The 23606-nt window shown below is 49.2% G+C and overlaps 1 protein-coding gene across 1 annotated transcript in view; it reads left to right on the top strand.

Moving 5' to 3' along the window:
• FSTL4 (follistatin like 4) overlaps nucleotides 1-23606 on the top strand; it is a 408859-nt gene that overhangs the window by 266897 nt on the left and 118356 nt on the right. Inside the window, exons 4-5 of the mRNA XM_081299417.1 lie at nucleotides 17179-17372; nucleotides 21323-21446. Coding sequence (XP_081155543.1) covers nucleotides 17179-17372; nucleotides 21323-21446 — 318 coding nt within the window. The remainder of the gene's footprint in view (nucleotides 1-17178; nucleotides 17373-21322; nucleotides 21447-23606) is intronic.

Raw genomic sequence — 23606 nt, 5'->3', positions numbered from 1 at the left:
GACCCAAGCTGTCCCAGAATAAGTCAGGACTCTCTGAGGTTACCCAGAGGACATTTCAGTAGAGGATCCTGACAAAGCAAGGCCTGGAGGAAGTGAGGCTGGGCCTGTCCAAGGAGGACTTGCAGGGAAGTCAGAAACAACTAGACTGTGAAGTGAGGTTGCAGAAGGCTCCTTCTGAGCAGGAGGCCCTTTGTGTCCATTTCTGTGTCCCATGAGCCAAACAGCCAGGGCTACGGAAGTCAAGTCCCAGCCGTGCCTGAGTCCTCCTTTCAACCCTTGAGACCCAAGAGAGGAGAAATAGGCAGAGCAGGCCAGGGTGTGGTCTAGGAGAGACTCCCTGGGCCCTGTGTGCTCAGAGTTCCCAGGGGGAGCTACTCCTAGGACCATAGCAAACCGTCACTAAGAATAGACTGAACAATCAGCCACCTCATGCTAGTGCCTCAGAGACAAGAGCCACCCACTGCCAGCCATGCCTCCAGCGTAGGAAGTGAGTGCCAGGTAGGCACAGCCACCAGGTGTTTCAGAAGCATTGCTCCCAGGGCTGGCATGGACAGTGGCCTGAACCATGTCATCCTAGCTCCTGAGCTTCTTTCACACACTTCTCAGGAGCAGCATGTAGGAGTGAGGCCAGGATTGGGGGATCTCCAGGGAAGTGGGTATCCCCAAACTCTGTCATTCTTCCATCTAAGGCTGCTCACCAATACCCCAACACATGCAGCATCCTCCCCAGAGCCCCCAGGCCTGAGATTTCTAATAGCTCCAGGAAAGGTGGGCATCCCAGGTCCTAAAAGATGGGACCCTCAGCCCAGGGCATTTTGTTGACTCAAGGCCAAGTCCAAGGCATCAGTGACCATCTGGGATCCCCCATCTTCCTCTGTCCCCACATACCCAGGTCTGGGCTTGTCTGATAATAAGACTTTCTACTCAAAGCAATGGAAATCATTCAGATATTGAGAAACATAAGATTGCATTTTCAAAATAAACATTTTATTGAAGCACAGAACATATAGAAAAATGAATAAGTCATCAGCATATGGCTCAATGAATTTCCACAAAGAGCACGTCTGTTTAACCAGCATCCAGATCAGGAGACGGAATGTTACCAGCACTCGCGTGTCCCCAGCACCGGGCTCCATTCAAGTCCCCACCCAAGCAGAACCAATGTTCAGTAACCTTTTGAAAGAGAGAGTGACAATCAGAAAAGCTGCTAAAGCCAACAGTGTCATTTAGAGGAGTCCCCAGGAAAAAGAGAAAGAGGGAGAGAAGAGCAGAGGCCAGAGGGTCAAGTGCGGGAGAGAACGATCCAGTGAGGATGGTGGGCCACTGACCAACTGTGATGTAGTGCTGCGCTTACAATACAAAGCAACCAGCTAGGAATTTAATCGTGTCAGTTGCAATGTCGGCTTGGAACTGGGATCATTTCAGGTGTTTACACCCAAAGGAAGAGAAAATTTTGGATGGGAACAATGCAAATTACTAGTGAAGTAGAACAATGAGATCATCTGTGGGCTCTCGGGCATCTTCCTGCCCTAGATTATGCCCTGGGACACTGAGGCCGGAGGTCAAACATGGGGCATTGAAGGGCCCTCTTGACTCAGGCCAGGTTCTGGATCCCTTCGTCCTTCTCCAGAACGGCTGTCCAGAAGAACATTCCACAACATGGCTCTTTCTAGAGTTTCTTTTCTATCCCTCCACCTGACCCAGGAGGTCCTGGCCAGTGCCAGAGCCTGCTGGGTTAAGTCAGGAGAAGGTCAGCCTCTGTTCCACAAGGAAATGTCCTCACTGATCATGACTTTGCCTCCCTGAAGGGACATTTGCCCTGGAAATTGGTTGCAGATCACTTCTCTCAATTAAAGGGCCCAGAAATCCCCATCATTACGACCTCTGTGTTTCCAGACGCTGGATGAGGTGATTAACCAAGGATGTGGCAGGAAAAGGCAGGATGTTCAATGTGTTTGTGATAATATTTGCCCAGTAAACGGTCCTTGTGCCTGAGCAAGTTTCCAGCATCTTCCTCATGCTGTAGAAAATCCCGTCCTCTCCCTTCACAGCCTCCTCAATCCTTTCCCCAAGCTTTATTCCTGTCTCCTGGGGTTCCTCTGCCAGAGTTGGAAGGCCGGAATTAGAATAGAAGGGAGGTGGAGATGAGGCAGGAAAAGCCTCTGAGAATGTGGAGCGCAAAATTCTAGGCAGGTGATAACCCAGATCCATAGATAGGACTTTAAACTCGCGATCCTCCTGCCTCAGCCTCCCACACTGCTGGGATTACAGACGTGTGCCACCGCGCCCAGTCCCATAGACGGGACTCTTACTCTTCCTGGGCCTCAGTTTCCTAATCTATAAATGAGGAGCTTTGACTACATCATCCTCAAACCTTTACCCCTGCTTTTGGGGTCTGTAGCCTGTGAGGTATGACAGACTGTGTCAGAGCCTCCAAGAAGTAAATGGAGTGGGAGAATGAGGTTGGGGCTGAGCGGCTGGCATGGGGCCACTGTCACTAGAATGCACATCCAGATCCATAGCTCTGTGGGCAGGGGCATGGTGACAGGCAGGCAGAGATAGATAAAAAAAAAAAAAAAAAAAACTTGGAGGAGGGAGGATATGTGCATGTGGAAGGACTTGTTTTCCTGTCTGTGTTTGCCCTGGTACTGGGTGGTGTAGGCCTCCAGAAGAAATGAGACGTTCTCAGACTACTCTTTTTTTTAGGTAAAAGAATATTTTAATAAAATCATTATGACTTTAGCATAAGCTTTAAGAGTTGAAAATACTATATTTTGATTATTCATTATTTTTTAATTAATTTATTTATTTTAATTAGGTATATATGATAGAAAATGCATTTTGATTCATTGTACACAATTGCAGCACAACTTTTCATTTCTCTGGTTGTACGTGATGTAGCATCACACCATATGTGCAGTCATACATGTACCTAAGGTAATGATGTCCATCTCATTCCACCATCTTCCCTGCCCCCCAAACCCCTACCCACATCTCCCTCCCTTTTTCCCAATCAAACTTCCTCCATTTTTCCCATGCCCCTCTCCCATTATGGATCAGCATCCACTTATCAGAGAGAACATTCAGCCTTTGGTTTGGGGGATTGGCTTACCTCGCTTAGCATGATATTCTCCAACTCCATCCATTTACCTGCAAATGCTATAATTTTATTCTCTCAATGCTGGTTAATATTCCATTGTGTATATATATCATAATTTCTTTACCCATTCATCTATTGAAGGGCATCTAGGTTGTTTCCACAGTTTAACTATTGTGAAGTGAGGTGCTATGAACATTGATGTTACTGACTTAAAATCAGTATGCTGATTTTAAGTCCTTTGGGTATAGACTGAGGAGTGGGATAGCTGGGTCAAATGGTGGTTCCATTCTCAGTTTTCCAAGAAATCTCCATACTGCTTTCCATATTGGCTGCACCAATTTGTAGTCCCACCAGCAGTGTATGAGTGTACCTTTTCCCTCAGCCTATTCTTGAAAAATCCCACCAGGACACTATATTTACCAGCACCACAGTGAGAAAAACAAAAGTCAAATTGAGACGCGATTGGCTTATTTAACTGATGGCTCCGGTTTTTATTAAAAGCGATTAGCATCATCAAATGGAGTTTCTTGAACCCCATCATGTGAGGTAGTATAATACATTTGCCCTTCAACATGGAAGGTTCTTTTTGAAATTTTTAACTCCTGAATCAAAAGAAGCCTGAGGCAAGAGAAGCTAACTCTTCTCTGTGTGGGGGCTGCACTGTGTCAGCAGAGATTCCGGGTGCACAAGGCACATGCCCAGGCTCGGAAAAGCCTCGGGCTACAGGCACTGGCTCCACCTCTCCCAGGCCAAATGTGCTTTGAGCTCCTTTGTGAAAGAATCTAGGAACATCCCTCCCACTCCTGTCTCCTGTGGGTCCTGAATTCTTTTAAAGCATCTGAATCTCTTTCCACTCTGGACCGGGCAGCAAGGAGGCCACTCTTGAACTCTAAGAACTTATGAATATGGAGGGCAAAGAGCGGGCTAAAGCAACTTCTCAGCATGGGAATGTAATGAGAGTTGGCCCATTCACAAAATCCCATCCAACTGCCGCCCGAGGAGTGAACACCACAGACACCAAGCAGATAAGCTGCGTCTGGAATAACTCATTTGGCTAGGGGAAAAGGGCTTTCTGAGTACTCAGAGGAACTGCACCCCAGTGACCTCTCTCAGCAGCACTGCCACATTCATCTGTGGGCCACCGTCTCCTGAGCCATGGCCTGCTCAGAGGCTCAGAGTCTCTAGGTCAAAAAACCCACATGTTCCACCTGGAACTGACTAGGTTTCTACTGCTCCCTCTACAGGCTGCCCAAATTCTGATGTTTCCAGTATGAACACAGCCAAGCTGTGGGGAAGGAACCTCTTAAAACTCCTCCGGCAGCTCCATGTTGCCCAGGCAGCAAAACTCCCCAAAACATGGGTGCTCTTGAGCCGAGTTATGGTGGAGCTTTGTTTTGTTTTGACCTTGGATTTACTGTCCATCATCCAAGACAAAGAGGTTAAAAAAATCCTTCAAACCTCAGAAAATTCCCAAGCCCTCTTAGGTCTAAAACCCTGCATGCAGATAATTCTTCTCTTAAATGTCCATTTCTTCGAGCCCACATAAGGGCACGATTCCCCAGCTTTTAGCAAGAGACATTTTCGGAGACCATCCAGAGGTAGTGTCCCTCTAACATCTCTTCCTCTAAAGTAAATGTCCCCAAAGCTAACCAAGCTGGTGCAGGTGGAATGTGGCATTTGGATGCTCCTTTCAGGCCCTGATCTGCAGTCCATGCTTCCCTGACACCAGAGGAGGACAATCTCTGCTTGTCATCTTTAAAACCCAGGAGCTCTTTGGCTTGGCCCAGAATCTGACAGGTACTCTGAGTAAACAGCCCTGAGATACGAGGAGAAGAATAGCGCAGGCCACCCCAGGCACATGAGACACCAGCTCAGACTCTGCCCCATGCCAGTTCTCCTCACCTGCTAGCCTAGAGTGCTGTGACCTGTCTTCCAGGGGGTGCCCTGGAAGGACAGAGACAGGAAAAGCCTAGTTCTGGGGGAAAGCAGATGGCAGGAAGGGAGGTGGGCCCTGTGGCACCTGTGTGGGGCTCTTGCCTCCCTAGTGGAGGGTCCCTTCTTCATCACTGAGGACCAGATAAAGCCTTTTGTTCAAGGTCTGATGCCAACTGCCTTCCTAGAAGTTCCATGGTCAAGCGTGGGACTCTGCACACTCTTCTTCCCTGAGCTTGGCCTTCACACAGGCTGTACTTACACACAGGGGTCCACAGCATATCCACAGGTGACACACACACACACACACACACACACACACACACACACTTCACCCCATACACACTCCGCTCCTGCCGTTCTTGACAATCACAGTACCCAGGAGTGTGAAAAGAAATAAGGCCACAGATTCAGTCTGTTCATGCAATTACTTGTCTTTAACCTCATCAAACCGAAGGTTCCCATTTTATAGCAAGTCTTTTATAAAACTCACTTTATTTTCCTAAATGAATGTGTCTTATCAACAACAGTGACACGAAAGAGAAATGCAAGAAAAGTGATGAGCATAAAATAGGCCTTTCGTTGTTTGGACTTGGTCACGTTCAAAGTGCAAGGTGGCCCCGCATCCACAGCCACACTGAGATCCCTGTGAATACAACAGCTGCAGCTAGGACCTGTGTGCTATCATGGTGATTTGAGTCCTCAGCTGTCATTGCTTTGGAAGGAGTGGTTCTCCAAAGTGGTGACCAATTTGTAATAAGCTGATAAACAAAATTTATACTTGATAGCATAGGTGCATCCTTGAAAAGTCCTTGCTAAACCCTGGGGTGGAGGAATGGAATTTGTAAATATAATATACTTTTAGATTTAGTCTAATATGCTGATATCTAGATCTTTCAATTCCATGGCTGGGACATTTAAAAACTCATGAAAATACAAGAAATAAATACATAAAATAACAACTCATGAGACACCAGGTTTGTTGAGCAGGACATTGCCACCAAGAGCAGGATCCTTAGGCTCCCTAGTCATTAAGTGCCATCAGGCTCCCCGATCACTGTGACAACCAAAAGCACTGCTACGGAATTTCACAGGGCCTCCTAGGGAGCACAGTGCTCATGTTAAGAGCATTTATGTGGATTCCCAGCATGTGCAATAAGTCCACGTGGGAACAAAGTGCTCTCCAGGCCTGGCTCCTAAGCCTTACTCATGACTGTATTATCAGCCACTTCAAAACCTAGCCACAGCCCCAGATCCTGCTGTGTCTCTGGGGAAGCATCCCGCCACTCAGCTTAAAACTAAAGCAGCTATATACCCAGCCGTCACTGGTACCTAAGGAGCCAAAATAGTGCCATCTCAACAGCAGGATTTTCCCCCACATTTGGGGGGATGTAGTCTCCCAGTGAAGTCTCAGGACAACAATCAATAGAATTACACAGGAGGTCGGGGATGCCCCTACTCTCTTACCCGCTCCACCCCTCCAACTTCCCAATCTGGTGACCATCATCTGGTCCTGCTCCTCTGGATGTAGGTGAGGGGTAACCGGGGATAGTGAACAGGGACTGGACTTCCAGACAGGGCAGTGGGGTACCTGAGCCTATAAGCAGCCAGTGGCCGTCTTCATAAAGGTATACATGATTTGTTAGGGAGCTAGTTGCATCTGGGTTTTACCCTAACACAACAATAAAGTCCTTAATGCCAGGGGGGGGGGGGGTAGCATTTATTCAAGTTTTCAAACATTACTCTTTTCACACTAGGGCCACCTGATAGATGTGCCAGTCAGCCATAAAAAGTATATGTGGATCTCTCTCTCAGGAATCCAACCAATTTTGCTTTCTCTAATAGGAATAAAAAAAAAGAGGATTGTAAATGTCAAACAGCAGACTGTATAGCAACATCAATTGAACCAGGCATTCATGAGCACATGTACCATTTATCTAACAAAGGTCTGAATGGTTTTGTTCATTTAAATTACCTGAAGGTGGGGTGAAAATGGAGATGAGGGTTTGTCCATGAATTGAGGTGCAAGTGAGGGTGGCTGTTTCCACCATGTTGGAGTGAGCTTGATCTGCTGCAGTACCGTGCACCGGGACCAGGCAGGTACACACGTGTGTGCGTGTCCTGTCATATGCAGGGTTAAATGCCCTGGAGAGCCTTTGCTGTGCAGATTGTGTTTATGGTCCCCACGTAGGCCTTGTATCTTCAACCCAGAGAATTCAAAAGCAGCTGGGATCTCAAATGTGGACACTCCCGGGAAAAGACCAGATGGAGAGCTTGCCAACCCGATGTTGCTCTTTTGAGTTCTGAGAGGACGGAGAGCTAAAAGATGCTCCCATTTGCTTTCCCTCAGCCACCCCTGGATGCCCTTATGTCAAAAACCTGGCCCAGGAGCACAGGAGCATGGCATGGCCAAATGCCGGCTGGTGACCTTTACAAATTCAGCCGTGCCTGTGACAGCTGACAGCTCTGCACAGCAAGACAGAACCCAGCCCTGTGTCCGTGCCCTCCTCTCCCTGGACCCTTGGGCTGGCCAGTTAGTGGGACCAGCACAACCCTGCTGTTCAGGGGAGGAGCAGGGGCCAGGAAGTAAGAAGGCGATGTCTCCGGGTAGCAGCTTGGGGGAGGCACCTCCAGGTGCGGCCCAGGTTCTCTTCCTTACTTAATCCCTGGTGGGTGTCCCTTCCAGGCAGCTCCTAAGTCAAGTGAGTCTTGTTGGAAGGGCCAGATACACTTGTTTGCTGAAGGACTGTTTCCCAGTGTGACCAGTGAACTGTCCAGGCCAGAGTCACCAGAGACTCTGTTAACATGCCGCCTTCCAGTCCTCACCCCAGACACCGTAGAGGTAAGGCCCAGAATTTGCATTTTTAGTAGGAGTCCCAAGTGATTCTGATGCAAACCCAAGTTTGAGTCCCTTATAAAAACATTCCTGTTACTTACTTCCCCTAAAGCTAACAGTTCCCTCCATGACCTCAGTCTGACCTGATTGAGGTTCCTCTAGGGAAAATTGGGGGACACAGATCCTTCCTTCTGTTTTGGGGGGTGGTGTGGGGGATTGTTTTAAGACCCCTCTGCCATGTGGTTGAAAGGACATGAACTGGGATCAGGATACCCAGGTTTGAATCCTTGATCACCCCCTTGTATCCCCAGGGTCTAGGCCTCAACCCTTCCCTCTATCTAATGAGTGAAGAGGTGACAGAAGGGACAGGAAGCAAGCCAGCTCTTCCAAACCTCTGGGCAAGCACCAGTCCACTATGGGTCACCATGACTGTGTGCTGTAAGAGAGGGGCCATACTCACCCACAAAGACAAGAGTGCAGTCCTTGCTTCTGGAAGGTGAGTCTATGGAGGAGACAGGACACAGAAAAATTCCTCAAGGCCTGAATGGTTTGGAAGTGACAGAAGCAGTTCCATGGAATTGGGCCTTATCAAAAAAAAAAAAAATTTAGAAGTCTGATTTGAGGAAAAAAACCTTCCAGGAAGGGGTTACCTGAGGACAAAATTTGTAGCCAGGCTTTCCAGCAGATCATGGGGAGTTGGTAGAGCAGGTCTGGAGAAGCCAGTGGCCCCAGGGAAGGCCAGAGATAAGCAGAGACACCTGAGCAGGATGTTTGAGTCCAGGAGAGTGGCCAGGCTCCACAGCCAGCTGTGGGTCACCAGGTGGCAGGACTTTGAGTAAACCTATGGGCAGGTGTCCTGGGAATGTGAGCAGACAGTCTCATGAGTGCATCACAATCTCCTGGATTTTCAGCATTTTATGGCTTCATCCCCAGGACCAGGGGAACAGCATCATTTTAGCTAAAAATGTATCCAAAAAATAAGCCCATTGGTTTTGGCATTTATTGTTAATTGAATTTTCCCAGAAATGGCAGCCGAAAGATTGTTAATGTTCATGAATTTACATCAAGTTAAACATCTGTTCCTCTTAAGCTAAACTCTAGCAAAGTTATGGCGGCTCATAAATTAGATCTGGGAGTAAAATACTTCTCAATCTTTGCACAGCTTAGCGGTTTCAAAATAGACCTCAAAATGACACATTGCAACTGAGGCCCGTGTAGCGAGACCACGTTCAGCTGTAATGTTGGTGCCAGACGATTATGCCACGTTTTTGCTTCAGTGGTAAAGATCGCAGCTTTGTCGGGGCAACACGTGATATTGGTTTATCAGACTGACTGGGGACATGTGGGAAGCCATGCTGCTAACATTTGCAGAAAGCAGAGAGCCTGCACATGAGCCGACTTCAAGGGAAGCCAGGAGAACGGGAGTACATCTTGCCTCTCGCTGGTCTAGGTTTTTCCCAGGTTTGGTTCTAGGGAGCTGAGCCTTGGTCCCAGGCCTGCCTGGAAGGAACCATGCCACCCTGTCAGGTTAAAGAAGTCCAGTGAGTGTGGCCCAAGGGCACACAGATGGCTACTATGTGGTTTCTAAAGTGCTGGTGGGAAGACGATTTTGGGAAGAGAGTTGCTCATGCCACATTTGGTGGTACTTCAGAGTCTGACCCAAAGCCCCCACCCCAGCACTTCCTTCTGCCCCCTCCCCTGCCCTTAGACCCTCCCCATCCTTGAAGGGGATTCTGGCATTAATGGAAGATGAGCTCGCTCATGATGTCAGTTATCTGTGTTTGCATTTCCCTCTCCAGTAAGTCTGGAATTTATAGGCTGTCTCCTGAGTACAGGGCTGTGCCCCTGCAGAAAATTCCAGTATTCTGGAGACCATCAAGGCTAGGTTCTTCATTGTGGCCTTGGCTTCCTCCAAAGCCACTCCACCCTCACATGCTTACCTGTTAATAAAATTCTCCCCATGCACAGAGGGTCCCCAGGGTCATCTTTGTGCCCATTTACTGAGCAGAGCCCAGCCAAGGCATCAGGCCTTTCCTGAAGCTGTGAATCAGCCGAATACACCCTCAGGCCTCCCCTGCTGGCCTCTTTGCAGAGTTATCCAGGCTTTGTCCTGGCTAACCATGGTAGGACGAGAGAACTAAATGTTTCATCTGCCTCCTCCCCAGAGGCATTTCCTAGAGAGCTGCCCCATGACCACTAGAGCTTGAAAGAGACTTCCCTATGCCACCTAGTATCTAAGTCCCTCTGTGGCTGACCACCTTGCCATCATCCCCAGCTTGGCCATGCCAGAGGTCACGCTGTAGGAAATCTCCTGGGTGAGGAAGAGCCCATACCCCCGGGCAAGCCCAGAGAGGTGTCTCATTGGGTGAGACCACAAGTACCACACTCAGGAGCTGGGCTCCTGCACTCACATTGCACCTGGGAGCTGACAAGATAGATGACACAGGACCCCAGCCCCTCCAGAGTTCCAGACCTCCATCACTGTGGCTCAGGGTGCCTGGGGTTGTTCCCTCAAGGCAGAGCCACAGGCCCTCTCCGAGTCACCTGTCTCCCCTCTCCACAGGAGTCCATAGTCATACAGGCAACGGACATTTAATGCACACTGTCTACATGCAGGTACTGGGCCAGGAGCTGGGGAGGCACCTGAAAACAAGGCCAATCCTGCCCTGGAGAAGCTTGTTGTCTAATGAGATGCCTGACAATCTGCATTGGATAAATAAGTACCTAATGGAAGTCCAGGGAAGGGCAGTGAAGGGGGATCAGGGGCAGTGCATGAGGGGCCTCTTCAGCCAGGGGCTAGCAATGTTAGAAAGGGAGGCTGGCAAGGGAGGCTGAAGAGCTGGGTGAAGGAATAGTTGTGGAGGGTGGGTGGCATTTAGTTAGCGTTTCACTGCTGTGACTGAGGTGTCCAACAAGAACAACTTAGAGGAGGAAGTTTTTCTTGGCTTATGGTTTCAGAGGTTCAGTCCGTGGTCAGCCAACTGTATTGCTCTGGGCCTGAGTAAGACAGAAGAACATCATGGCTGAAGGGTAGGGTAGAGGAAGGCTATTCATTCATGGTAGCCAGGAAGCAGAGAGAGAGAGAGAGAGAGACAGAGAGGGAGGAGACAGACAGAGGATATATAATTCCCAGTGACCTACTTCCTCCAGCCAGTCCCCAACTGCCTGCAGTTACCAGCCAGTTGATTCATTCAAATTAGAAAATCATCATATGGGTTAATCCACTGATGAAGTTACAACTCTCATAACGTAATCATTTCATCTCTGAACATTCCTACATTAACAGGAGCTTTGGGGGGAACACCTCATACCCAAACCATAACAGGGAGGGAAGAGGAAGAACAAGAGACAATCCGCTTTCCAGCCTCATCAACATGCAGGTTCCTGAGCACATGGCCTGTCCCCCTCTGAACTGGCTTAGAAGCTGGACTTCCGGCTGCCTTTCTGTCTTGCCCACATTCTGCCACACCCTCCCTCCCCTTGAATGGGATTCTCCAGCCCCACCCAGGCCAGAGCTTCACCTGCCTGCTACAGAATAAAGATGGCCCCTTGAGGGCGTGACCTGGCAGGGCACAAGTGGCTGATGGAATATTCACAATGTCTCCTTCACTTCCCTTTGTTTTGCAATAGAAAGTGTTCCTTTGATGGACACTTCATTCCACAGGCAGCTCCCTGCTTCCTATCTCCCTTTGCTTAAAAATTAAACGTGGCCGTGCCCATGCTCTTCGGTGTGGAGGACAGTGGCCAGAATGGGAGAGCATTAGAATCTTCATAGAGGGACAATTATTGAGGGAACTAGATTAATGAGGTGTCATAACAACTTAGCCAGATCTGCGACTGACCTTTCTCATGGAGAACGGGCTTGATAAATGTAGTTCATTACCGAGTTCTGACATGAAAATAGGATCACACTCTGGGCTCCTCAGCAGGCTGATCAATATTTTATCTGCCAAAGCAGGCCTGGCCTGGGAGCAGGAAGAGCCCCACAGCACATGTGTGCTGGCAGGAGCCCGAGGCCAGAGCCAGGGCTGGCCGGGCAGGCCCTGCTGAATGGCAGGGAGCCAGGCCAGCAAGAAGGTGTTTGGACCCTACTATTGGCCTGTGAGGCTGGGCAAGACCCTGAGAGGGCTCAGAGATGGAAGGGCCCTGGGCAGTGGGAAGAAAGAGAGGGAATCCAGGACATCTCCCCTCTTCTGCTGATCCATAAATGCTTATCTAGTTGCCACCCTATCGCAGGCCCCACATTGAAGGTGACAAAGACAAATAAGCCACACCCCTACTTACTTGGAACAATGAGTACATTTCATCTGGGCCTGGGGATGCACGCTTGTAATCCCAGTTACTCAGGAGGCTGAGGCAGGAGGACCGCAGGTTCGAGGCAGCCTGGACAACTTAGTGAACCCGTCTCAAAATCAAAATAATGAAAGGGCTGGGGCATAAAGAAGAATGAAATTATGTCATTTGCAGGAAAATGGATGGAACTTGAGTGAGTAAGCCGTACTCAGAAAGCCAAGGGCACGGGTTTGGTTTGGTTTTCTCATTTGTGGAAGCTAGAGAAGAAAAAGAAAAGAAAATTTTTTAAAAAAAGGTGTGTGGGGGAGATCTCATGAAAACAGAGAAGGGAGACAAAGTAGGGGAAAGGAACTAGGGGAGGGAGGAGGGGGAGGAAGGGGGATATACTGGGGAATGCTATTGACCATATTATATTGTTATATCACGTGCATGTATGAATATGAAACAATGAACCCCACTATTATGTAAAATTATAATGTACCTATGAAAATATGGAAATAAAAGGGGACAGGGAATATAGCTCATGTAGCATGCATGAGGCCTTGGTTCTATACCCATTGCCACAGAGAGAGAGGGAGAGGAAGAGAGAAAGAGAGAGAGTCCTCGGTTATGGCTGGCCACATGGACACTTCCTCTCACCTTTTCTTTATGTAATGACCTGGTAAGGTGGTGAGGGGCCTAGGGCCTCACAGCCAGTCCAAGTCCAATGGTCTCCTGACTCCCTTGTCAGTGCTTTGTTCAGCCTGTGACAATCGTCTCTAATTGTTGGTCTCAGATAGACACAGCAGCCTATTATGACAAGGATACAGACCTCAAATCATTGGAAAGCTCACCTTCATATGGAGCTGGATCCATCAGTGGGCACATTTAACTGTATTTGAGTCTGCCCTCCCCCAGGCTGGACCAGAGGGTCCCTGGCAACAAGTTTAAGCCTTTCCACCACGGGTTACCCATTTTATTCTGAACACCAGGCTGGTCAACATCTATGGAGCACTAGGGAGGGGTGTTGGGGTCCCCAAGCCCATGCTGCATACCCTCCAGGGAACATCCCCCTGGAGGAGCCAAGTCTGCTGAGGCCAAGGCTAAGATTGGAGCTTGCCCTGGTCCAGAAAGACCACATGCCATCCCCGCAGGCACCCATCCCCCACCAACAGGGTCAGGGCATAGTGATGAAAGTGCGGGATGCTGGTGTAGATGAGTGATATTTAGCCAAGATAAAGTGAATGAGTGAGCTGTGTAGAGACTTGGGTGAAGAACATTCCAGATGGAAGAAGGAGTCAATAAATGCAAAGCCCCCAAGCCAGAACATGCTCTGAGGTCAATACTGCTAAAGGGCCTTCTCCCACCATGCCCCACCTCTCAGTCCCATGTGGACTTGCCAGGTGGGTGGGAAGGGATGACCCAAGGGAAGACAAGAAAGATGTGACCCTTGGCTATTGACACTCTCTTGCCAAAATTGAGAGGAACTTGAGAAGGGCAAGAAGCTAGGGAGCCCAGGCCTCGGAGCCCACATGCAGCAGGCCAGCCGCCCACGTGCACGAGCTCATTGTGCTAATGGGCCCCTCATCACTTGAGCAGAGGGGATGGCTTAACCTCTGGCCAGCATGTGTTGACAGCATCCGCCTTTGGGAGATAGATTGTGGATGATTTATTATATTTATTTATTTCTATTTATACTCATAAGTGCTTTCCAAGTGCTCTTTGATGGGCATATATTTATTTTATGACAAGACAACTGTTTGGAACTGAAAGCAGAGCAGGGAGCCTCTAGCTAAAGACTACGTCCAGCAAACTCACAGGTACCCAGTGCTTCATGTGGGTAAGCCACTCCTGTCGGACCCCACAGTGGGACTGTGGGAAGAAACTGGGGACTTTGTGAAGAAAAACCTAAAACTGGAATTTGGAGGACTCTCCCCAGCCCAAGGCCTGCCTCGGGGAGGAAAGCTCACCTTCATATGGAGCTGGAAGCCACAGATTTGGAGGCATCTGCCTCTGGGGCTGGAAGAGGGCAGGCCGCTCCACTGGCCCCCAGCCCTGTGGGATTCAGGTGACCATGGCAGGGATTGATGGGAGACCCTAGAGAAGATGAGAAATACTGGACAAACGACTTCATGATTTGATTTTAGACAAATTCCTCTCTTGTGACTCATTTTAATACAGCTGCCCCTGGGATGAAGAAGGATTTAAGATTCTCTTCCAGGCACTCCTCCTGCATTTGCTCAGAACCCCGGTGGCCAGCAGCCGCCTGGTACAGGGAAGCCCTCAGTTAAGGAAACAAAGGAGCTTGGAACTGAGAACTGCCGGACCTGGCACCCTACTCTGGCTCCCACACTTGCCCACAGCCCCGGGGGTGCTGCCTGAGCTGCCCCACTGCCCTGTCCCACACTGCTTTGTCTCGCTGTCCCCCAGCTGACAACCTCCAGCCACTGGCCTTCTCAGACCTCCAGATACACTGGCCACTAGCTCCTGCACATGCCATTCCTGCTGTCTAGCACCCTGCCCTGCTCATCCTTCTCCCACAACTCTTCCTCGTCCTGCAGGTCTCATCCTGATTATCCCCACAGGGCTTTCCTCATCCTAGCTTCGTACACTCTCCTCCTGGGGCACCCAGGATGCCATGCCCTAGAAGCACCTGAATCCTCACAGGGCTGCCTAGGGCCTAGGACACAGCTTGTCAATAAGGGCAGGTGAATGATAGGAGGGGTCTGGCCTGGTCTGAGGGATCACCGATCCTGGCAACTTGAGGCACCTGTCCCCCAAAGTCCCAGGTTGACTTCTAGACGTGGCAGTTGCCAGGGTAGAGAAGCTGGAAGCACACAAGCTCACAGTGGGCTACAGAGACGTGAAAGGAGGGCAGAACCTGCAGAGCTGCCTCAGCAGGACCCACATTATGGCTTCCCCAGCCTGCCAGGGTGGGTGGCGTTGTCCAGCTGCAGACCTCTGGTGACGCAGGACCTTGAGCAGCTCAGAGGAGTCTGTGCCCCACCACAGTCCATGAGGAAAGTTGAGAGACTGGCAAGGATGAGATGTCACGGCCCACGGGACCCGGCCTGACCTAAACTTCAGGTGGCTCTGATGTGGCAGATTCTTAGAATCTTCATTTCCAGCAGCATGTCTGAGGTGAGCCTCCTTTAACTCCAGCTGTGCACACCAGCTTCCCAGCATCTCAGTACACGTGCCCACCCCCAGGGAAGCCAGCACTAGGTCATGCAGGGACTCCATCCCCATTCACCCTCACAGCTTCTTCCCCATTCCTATTCTATATCCCCACTTGTGGTCCATTTGCTAGGACCAGACTCCCTCCTTTTTGGGGGAGTGGGGGGTGAGGGACCCAGAAGGAAGAAAAACCCAGCAACCAGTCCCATCCTCCTAGGGGCAGGAGTGTCTTGGTAGCGGGGAAAGGCCACCATGTTCAACACTGCATTGCTACACAGACTTGAGGACCAGGTTTGCCAACTGGAAGCCCAGAGAACTTCCAAGAATCAATATCCTACCAGGCAAAAAATAAATAAAATAAAATGTGTTAGCAGGGCTAGGGGGATGGGAGAGAACCATTCTTGACAGAGCATGGAGACTCCCAGGGAGCAAATAGATTGGATTATATTGAACACAACAATTGATTTTTTCCTGAACAAACATGCAGAAGGAAATGGTAATGGGCATCTGTTCCTGATGGGAATCAATTGACTCCAAATTGGAAGAAAATCGAGAAACACAAACAAATACAAGAGACTGTGTTTAGAACACCCAGGCTTGTCTAGTAAGAGGGCCGGAGGAAGAGAGGAACAGACCCGCAGACTCGCCCATCATTCTTTTCCCTTCCCACCATATTCCCTGTTAGTGGCTTTTCAACAAATCTAATAACAAGGGAAAGAGGAGCGACCATTCTTTGAGCCCTTACTCTGTACCAGACCAGTGCAAAGCCCTTTATGTGAATGTTAGTTACTCCTCAAAACCCAGCACCCTGTCATCCCCACTTCTTAGATGAAGTTACTGAGGCTACAGGTCATGCAGCCCAGTGGCAGTGAAGTTTGAACTCAAACCCACTGGTCCCCAGAGCCCATGCTGGCCAGAACTGCTCTCTATTGGGTCTCCAACCCTGAGCTATATTCCCTGATGCCTTGAGCTGGCCTTGAAATTAGGGGGGAAATGACTAAGCCTCAGAAAGTCCATTCCCAGCAACCTGGACCGGATGGTGGATTGGGCAAAGCCAGAAGCAGGAAAAGCTCCCTCCCCCAGGGAGGTGGGGACGCAGGGCAGGAGGTACTGCACGGCTTGGTGATATCCCTGCAGACCCAGTTTATGAGCTTTGCCCTGTGTGGTGTTCATCCTAGTGGCCCGTCACCAGCAAGATAAACTATGTCATGTCACAGTGCATCACAGGCCTCATTTGCCAAAGCACAGTGCGATTCTGATGCTGTTCAGCAAACACGCCTATGATAAAAGGCCTAAGAGTAATGGGCTGTGTGCTGCGGGTTTAATTTCATAAAGCTTCCTTTTGTTTCTTGGTCATGGACTTGTGTACACATGTTTGTTTTCAAGTAATCCAGCTCTGGGAGTGTACCTAATTACCTTAAGCAGGGCTTATTAGTCCTGTTAACTAAGACTCCCTAATCTATGAGGCCAAGTATGCAAAAGCAGCCTGTAAGGTAGGATTAAGACAAAAGTGAGCTATTACAAATGGAATCGGGGGCCGGCTTTCCTAAAGCTGCTGTGGGGCTGCCGCTGTAAATTCTGCAGAAAGAATTTTCCTGTTCCGTCTGGCACTCGCTCTCTATAGTAGGCACTTGAGAATATTCATGGGACGGATAGACAGGCTCCCTCCAGCGTTTGCATCACATGCAGCATTTATTAAATACAAATATTTGTAGTTTGGATGGGTGGACAGACAGACAAGTTCCATCTACTACAGTTTTACGATTTGCTGCACAGTAAACCCCTGTGAGTGGCATGATGGAGACAATGTTCTCTCATCGAAGGACACATCTTGCTGTAACAACCCCGTCTTCTCTTCCAGGCGACACGTGCACCATGGCCGGCTATGCCCGCCTGAAGAATGTCCTTCTGGCCCTCCAGACTCACCAGCAGCCACTCCACGAAGTAAAAAACAGACAGGACCCTGCTTCCCAAAAGCGTCTCCTGGTGGAATCTCTGTTTAAGGACTTGGATGCCGATGGGAACGGCCACCTCAGCAGCTCTGAACTGGCTCAGGTGGGTACAGCGTTCAGTGAAAACCAAGTTATAAAGGAATCCAGTTTTTCATTCAGCACCTACAGAGAAGAGACACAGAGACCATGGGAGGACAGTGGGTTGCAACTGTCTCTGTCACAGAGTCCCCAGGAGGCCACTCTGCCACCCTCCTGGGAATATCAGAGTCTGTGATCAACACCTCTGAGAACATCTTACAAACAAAGTTATATTCATTTCTCACCAGCCACCTTCAGCCACTGTTTACAAACACACTGTGACACCCTGCCTGGCAGCAGGCAAAACGCTCCTGCCGCGGGGCTGGTGGCTGATGTTTTAATTAGGAAACCAAATTTGTCCTCCTTGACTCCTTTACTTTCCTTAGCAGAAATATCAAAAGGAAGCAGTGCTTGGTTTCCAGAAAACACCTCTGGAGCTCTATCCTGGAGGGTCCCAAGTCCTCTGCCCGGTGACAACACGATTCTTTGGTGGCCAAATATCAGCAGCCCAAACCCCAGCTTTCTTACTAGCAGGAAGCCCTGAGTCCACCCCAAAAACACTTGTCTGGAAAAGCACTTGCATTGAACCCTGTGGCTTGTGTCCCTCCCCAAAGTCATCCCTTGGTCCAGCGACAAGCTGCTGTGAGGGTAGTCAGCATCTGCAGCACAAAAAGCAAAGAAAGACTGACCTCGTTCCCTGGGGCCAGGGTGGGGGTCCTCATGCAGAAAGGCTGTCCTGGGCCCAGGAGTCTGCATTCCTTTTTTTTAATTCTTTTTTTTATTATTAGTTGTTCAAAACATTACAAAGCTCTTGACATATCATATTTCATACATTTGATTCAAGCAGATTATGAACTCCCATTTTTACCCCGTATACATATTGCAGATTCACATCGGTTACACATCCACTTTTTTACATACTGCCATACTAGTGTCTGTTGTATTCTGCTGCCCTTCCTATCCTCTACTATCCCCCCTCCCCTCTCCTTCCCTCCCATCTTCTCTCTCTACCCCATCTACTCTAATTCATTTCTCTCTCTTGTTTTTTCCCCTTTCCCCTCACTTCCTCTCATATGTAATTTTGTATAACAATGAGGGTCTCCTTCCTTTACCATGCAATTTCCCTTCTCTCTCTCTTTCTCTCCCCCCTCTCGACCCTGTTTAATGGTGATCTTCTTCTCATGCTCTTCCTCCCTACTCTGTTCTTAGTTGCTCTCCTTATATCAAAGATGACATTTGTCATTTGTTTTTTAGGGATTGGCTAGCTTCACTTAGCATAATCTGCTCTAGTGCCATCCATTTCCCTGCAAATTCCATGATTTTGTCATTTTTTAGTGCAGAGTAATACTCCATTGTGTATAAATGCCACATTTTTTAATCCTTTCATCTATTGAAGGGCATCTAGGTGCATTCCTGCTTCTGCTCTGCTGGTTTGCTTCTAAGAGCCGGGGGCCCAGGAGGCCCACAGCCAGGTGCGAAGATAAGCAAGAAAGTGAGGTCAGCATCCTGGTGCCTTGAGTGGATGGGGGCAGCTCTTCCTCAGAGAACTATAGTGGCCACCAGAGCAGAGATGACAAGGATGTGTCACCATATTTATGCCAGAGAAATCTTAACCATGGTACAGTGACCTCATCAAGGCAGTGAAGGGGTCACTGTGAAGGACAGAGGAGGGGAGTACTTTGGCTTGGCACTGAGCCAGGCCCTTTGCCTATGGCTAGTAAGCATGGGCAAGTCCCTTGCAATGTAGGACAGTGGCTGAAAGTACAAACTTCAGAGCCAAGTTGAGGTCTAGGGCTGCTTCAAATATATAGGAGCTGGTGGGTCTCTGGGGATGGCCTCACTGCTTTGGGCCTCCATTTCTCATCTGTGAGCCTCAAAGGGTCATCATAGGATTAAAGGAGCTAAGATGTGCTTAGCTTAGTGCCTGGCACACGGGTGTTCACAACAGACAACAGTGGCCATCATCGTCGTCTTTGTCATTTCCTCCTTGATCTTTCAGCCATGCTCTGCTATAAGGTAGAGATGCCTGTCATCCCACTTCACAGATATTTTCAGATGAGGAAACTGAGATGCTAACAAATTAAGCAGCTTGCCCTAGTTTCAATCACTGCCTGAACATGATGGAACTCAGATGCAACCCAGGAATGTTGCTACGCATTCACCTGCCCTCCCCACAGCACCAGGTGTCTCCCACCAGGAGGCTCCATAGGGTCCTCTCAAGGTCAGCAGGAAAAGCAAGCACTTGCAAAACCCAAGTGAGAATCAATGACTCAAGCCTGGAGTCACAGGCTCCTTGCTCTCAGGCCTTCTGTTCCAGCCAGGCCTGAGCCTGCTTCCTGGTTGCACCTTGGGAATCTCAGATGACTCTGCTCTGCTCACCCATACCTCACCCACCGCACATGCAACCCTATGCATCCCAAGAGGCCTGCTGCCCATGGCCTCCAGAGAACCAGCAAATCTTCACCTCAGTCAGCACTTGGCCCCTGCTCTGGCTAAGACCCTAAGCGGCAATGCCAGTGTCCCATAGGTGACCTGAGCTGCTCTAGAAAAGCCCAGGTCCTGTTAGTTACAGCTACCTGCAGGAAGAACCACCTGGTGGTTCCCTACAGTACAGGCTGTGCAGGGAGTGACAAGGGCAGGTGATATCGGCTTGCCTTGGACAGAGGCACTTGGCATCCAGCTCCATGCAGCTCCCAGGTAGCTCCCTGGTAGACAGAACCTCCTTGGGAATGTTGCTCTAATCTAGCAGAGATGTGGCATGAGGCATCTGAAGCCATTAATAAGCATGGTAATTTAACTATGATTTCCTCTTTAAAATTTAATATATTTAAAGTCCATTCCATAAATCTGCCAAGCAAAGCCCAGCTAACATGGGCTTTCCCTTGACACCGAATCAAAGGCGCAGGGGGAAAAAACTTGTCGGTCCTATGAAAAGTTAATCAATTTCCAATGCAGAAATAGACAAAGGGAAATTTTCATCTTCGAAAGATTGATCTCAGCCGTTATGGTTGATCTCCCTTTTATCGAATTCTCTCCCTTGCTGGGTAAGGGGTCATTTTTTTTAACATTATCACATTAAATTGCCTTTAATATAACAGGGCAAACTGAGAATGTTAAGCAAAGAGAAAACATCTTTGCCTTCCTCTCCCCTTCAAAATAAAATAAAATCATTTCCTCTGTTCTGAGATTGCCTTCTGATTATTCTCCTGTGCTCCAACTCCAGCTGAGTGGGGAGGCCTGAAACCTCTACCCAAAGCTCTCTTTTGGCATGTGGCTGGCCATGCTTAGGGTGGAGGGGTCTGCCTCCTGCAGCCCAGACCATGATCAGAAAAGGAGTCCATGAGGGCTTACCAGTAGAATGCAGCTCGGGCCTGGTCAGTAGAATGTAGCTGCCCCTTTCTTGGGGTGCCACAGCTAGGAGGTGCTCCTCTGGAAGTGATAGGACTGGGGGTGCAGCAATGAAATACAACCATCAGCTTTGTGCTAGGGGAGCCAGGGGACCTTGTTCCCCACACCAAGGTCAGCTACTCTTTGGTGGGTTCCCAAACCCCTTCTCTTCTCTTTGCCCCAACAATAGCACAAGGAGGTAAGCCAAATGGCCAAAAAGACCTTCCCATCTTGCACTGCTTGGAGTCTGTCTGCCTAGACAGGGAGAGGACAGACATGAGCTCTAGTACAGACTCTGTCCCAAACACTTTGTGACCTTGGGAAAGTCTCTCTCTCTCTCTCTCTCTCTCCCTCCCTCTCTCTCTCTCTCTCTCTCTCTCTCTCTCTCTCTCTCTCTCTCTTTCTCTCTCTTTCTCTTTTCTCATCTATAAAATGAGAGGATCAGACAAGACAAAACCAAAGAGCTTCGGGTGTTTCAAAGGCCCATTGAGCTTCCCAAAGCCCCCACTGGGCCTGAGCCACTTTCCAGCCATGTCCTTGACCCTGAACTCAATATGGCTCTGACCTTTTACCCTCGTCACCCCACAGCACATGTTGAAGGAGCAGGACCTAGAAGGGGACTTTCTGGGGTGCACGCCAAGAGACCTCCTCCGATTTGACGACTACAACAGCGACAGCTCCCTGAGCCTACACGAGTTCTACACAGCCTTCCGTAAGTCAGGCCCCCGTATGGGGTCCCACGGGCACAGGGGCTCATGTCTGCAAATGCTCCTGCCTCACCGTGGTGGTGGGCTTGGAGTCTATCCCATTGTCTCCTCAGTGGGCTTCTTTGAGAGGTGGAAGTGTTGAGTTTGTTTTGCAACAAGCCTGAGCTATAAGAAAAGGATTAAAGGTGAATGGGTAGGAACAGAGTGGGCTCACCCTGTTCCTTTTGGGTAACGGTTTTTCTCACTGAGTGTGACTGAAGCAGAGCTGTGAGGGGGATTCTGTGACTGCACATGGAGGGAACAGATTTCAGGTCTATCCTTGGGCTGAAGCCTGGTCCTACTGGGGATCAATGCCTGGAGGAAAACCCTGCGGGAGAGCTGGAGGCCTGGCCAAGCAGGGCCAGGAAACAGTCACCACCCAAGGAAAATGGACAGTAAAGGTCCAAGTTGAAGAAAGGCACAGGATCCCTGGAGAAACATGGTGACTGTGGAGGAAGTATCTGGGTAGCCCACGTACAGGAACCCTGGTGCTTAACACTGTGTGTGGATGGGCTATCTCAAGGACCTGTGACTTTGCCCTGAGGTGATCTTCCAAGAGATTACATCATGTTAACTACAGGCAGAGCTGGGATATCCCAGAGCTGTGAGCTGCAAGAGTTATCCCCAGACAGCAAGGAAGGGAAGGGCGGTGCTGGGCCCAAACTGGGAATAAAGGGACATTCTTAGCCCCAGAGAGATGAAGAGATGAAACCCCTTTGTATTTGAGGGCACTCAGGCTCTATTTAGAGCAGGTCTTGTGAGCACCTTTCATTATGTGTCCTTGGGTGTGACCTGCAGGCTCATAGCGCCGACCTGCAGGCTCTAGCCTCAGGGTCATGGGTGTGAGTCCCCCACCAGGGCACTGAGTACCCTGAGCCACAGAATCTGGAATCCTCCCTCAGCACTTACCTGGAGTTTCATTTTCAGAAAGGTATTCCTGCTTCACATTGATATTTCTTTGAGCTGTCGTTATTGCAAATATTCTCAAGGCCTGAGAAGGAGTTTGTGCGATTCAATGGTAAGAAGGGCTCTTGTGGCAGATGGAAGAGGTACTTGGATGACATAAGGGAGAGAAACGAGTATGATTCTTCCTGAAGGGAAATGCCCATGTGATTGATGTGGGGGGGGGGACTTTTGCAGTTCACAGCATCCTTAGTACCAAGGGCCTAAAGTTTGACCCTGAATTGCAGGGCTTTGCTTGATACAATGTGACTAGGCTTGGTCTCCATCTTCCTCCTCTCCGCCCTCTAGTAAAGCTTATTCTGCTTCGATTAGTTCCTATTAAGATGGGAATAACTGGGAGACTTTCTCCTGCTGTGGAAGGTATCTGTTCTGTGGACCAAGGAGCTTATTCTCAAAAAGAAGTCTCTAAATTTTAGAATGTTTCCTTAGACCTGGTTGCATAAGAGTTGATTGTTAAAATTATCAGGAATTTTTCAAGCAAACTGTTGAATAGTCAATAGCTTCAAATCAGCCATGGTGGGACTCTCCGCAGAAATTTATACCCCACAGATGCTACCCCAAAACTGGGGGAGGGATGCTTTTGTTTTCTCTGAGAGCCAGTTGCTAAGCAGCCACCTGCCTATCACTAAATGGGCCCTCCCTCCTGTCCTCAGCAATGGCTTCCTGCATTACTTTCTCCATCCACTTCCCCTGACTGAGATCCTTGATGATTCTACCCAAAAAAAACACAGACAATAGGTAGTGCAATTAGGGCAGATGACATCAAGAGTGGTTGTCCAAGTCAGAACAGAAGTAGCATGTTTTCTGGGCACAGAAATGCATTTCTGGGCTCAGACCCCTCTGCCAAAAGAGCGGTAAAGGAAAAAGTCACTGTGTAATAGAAGTCGGAGCACCAGCTGGGGACAGTGGCATATACCTGCAATCTCAGCAGCTCGAGAAACTAAGGCAGGAGGATCACAAGTTCCAAGCCAACCTCAGCAATTTAGTGAGGCCCTAAGTAACTTAGCAATACCCTATCTCAAAATTTTAAAAAAAGGTGGGAGGGGTTGGTGGCTGGAGATGTGGCTAAGTGGTTAAGCACCCCAGGTTAGGAAGGAAGGAAGGAAGGAAGGGAGGGAAGGAGGGAGGGAGGGAGGGAGGGAGGGAGGAAGGAAGGAAGGAAG

Source organism: Spermophilus citellus (assembly GCF_964194105.1).
Source record: "Spermophilus citellus genome assembly, chromosome: 1".
NCBI lineage: Eukaryota > Metazoa > Chordata > Mammalia > Rodentia > Sciuridae > Spermophilus > Spermophilus citellus.
Note: the sequence above shows the minus strand (reverse complement) of the source record. Positions and strands in the feature narration are given on the sequence as shown.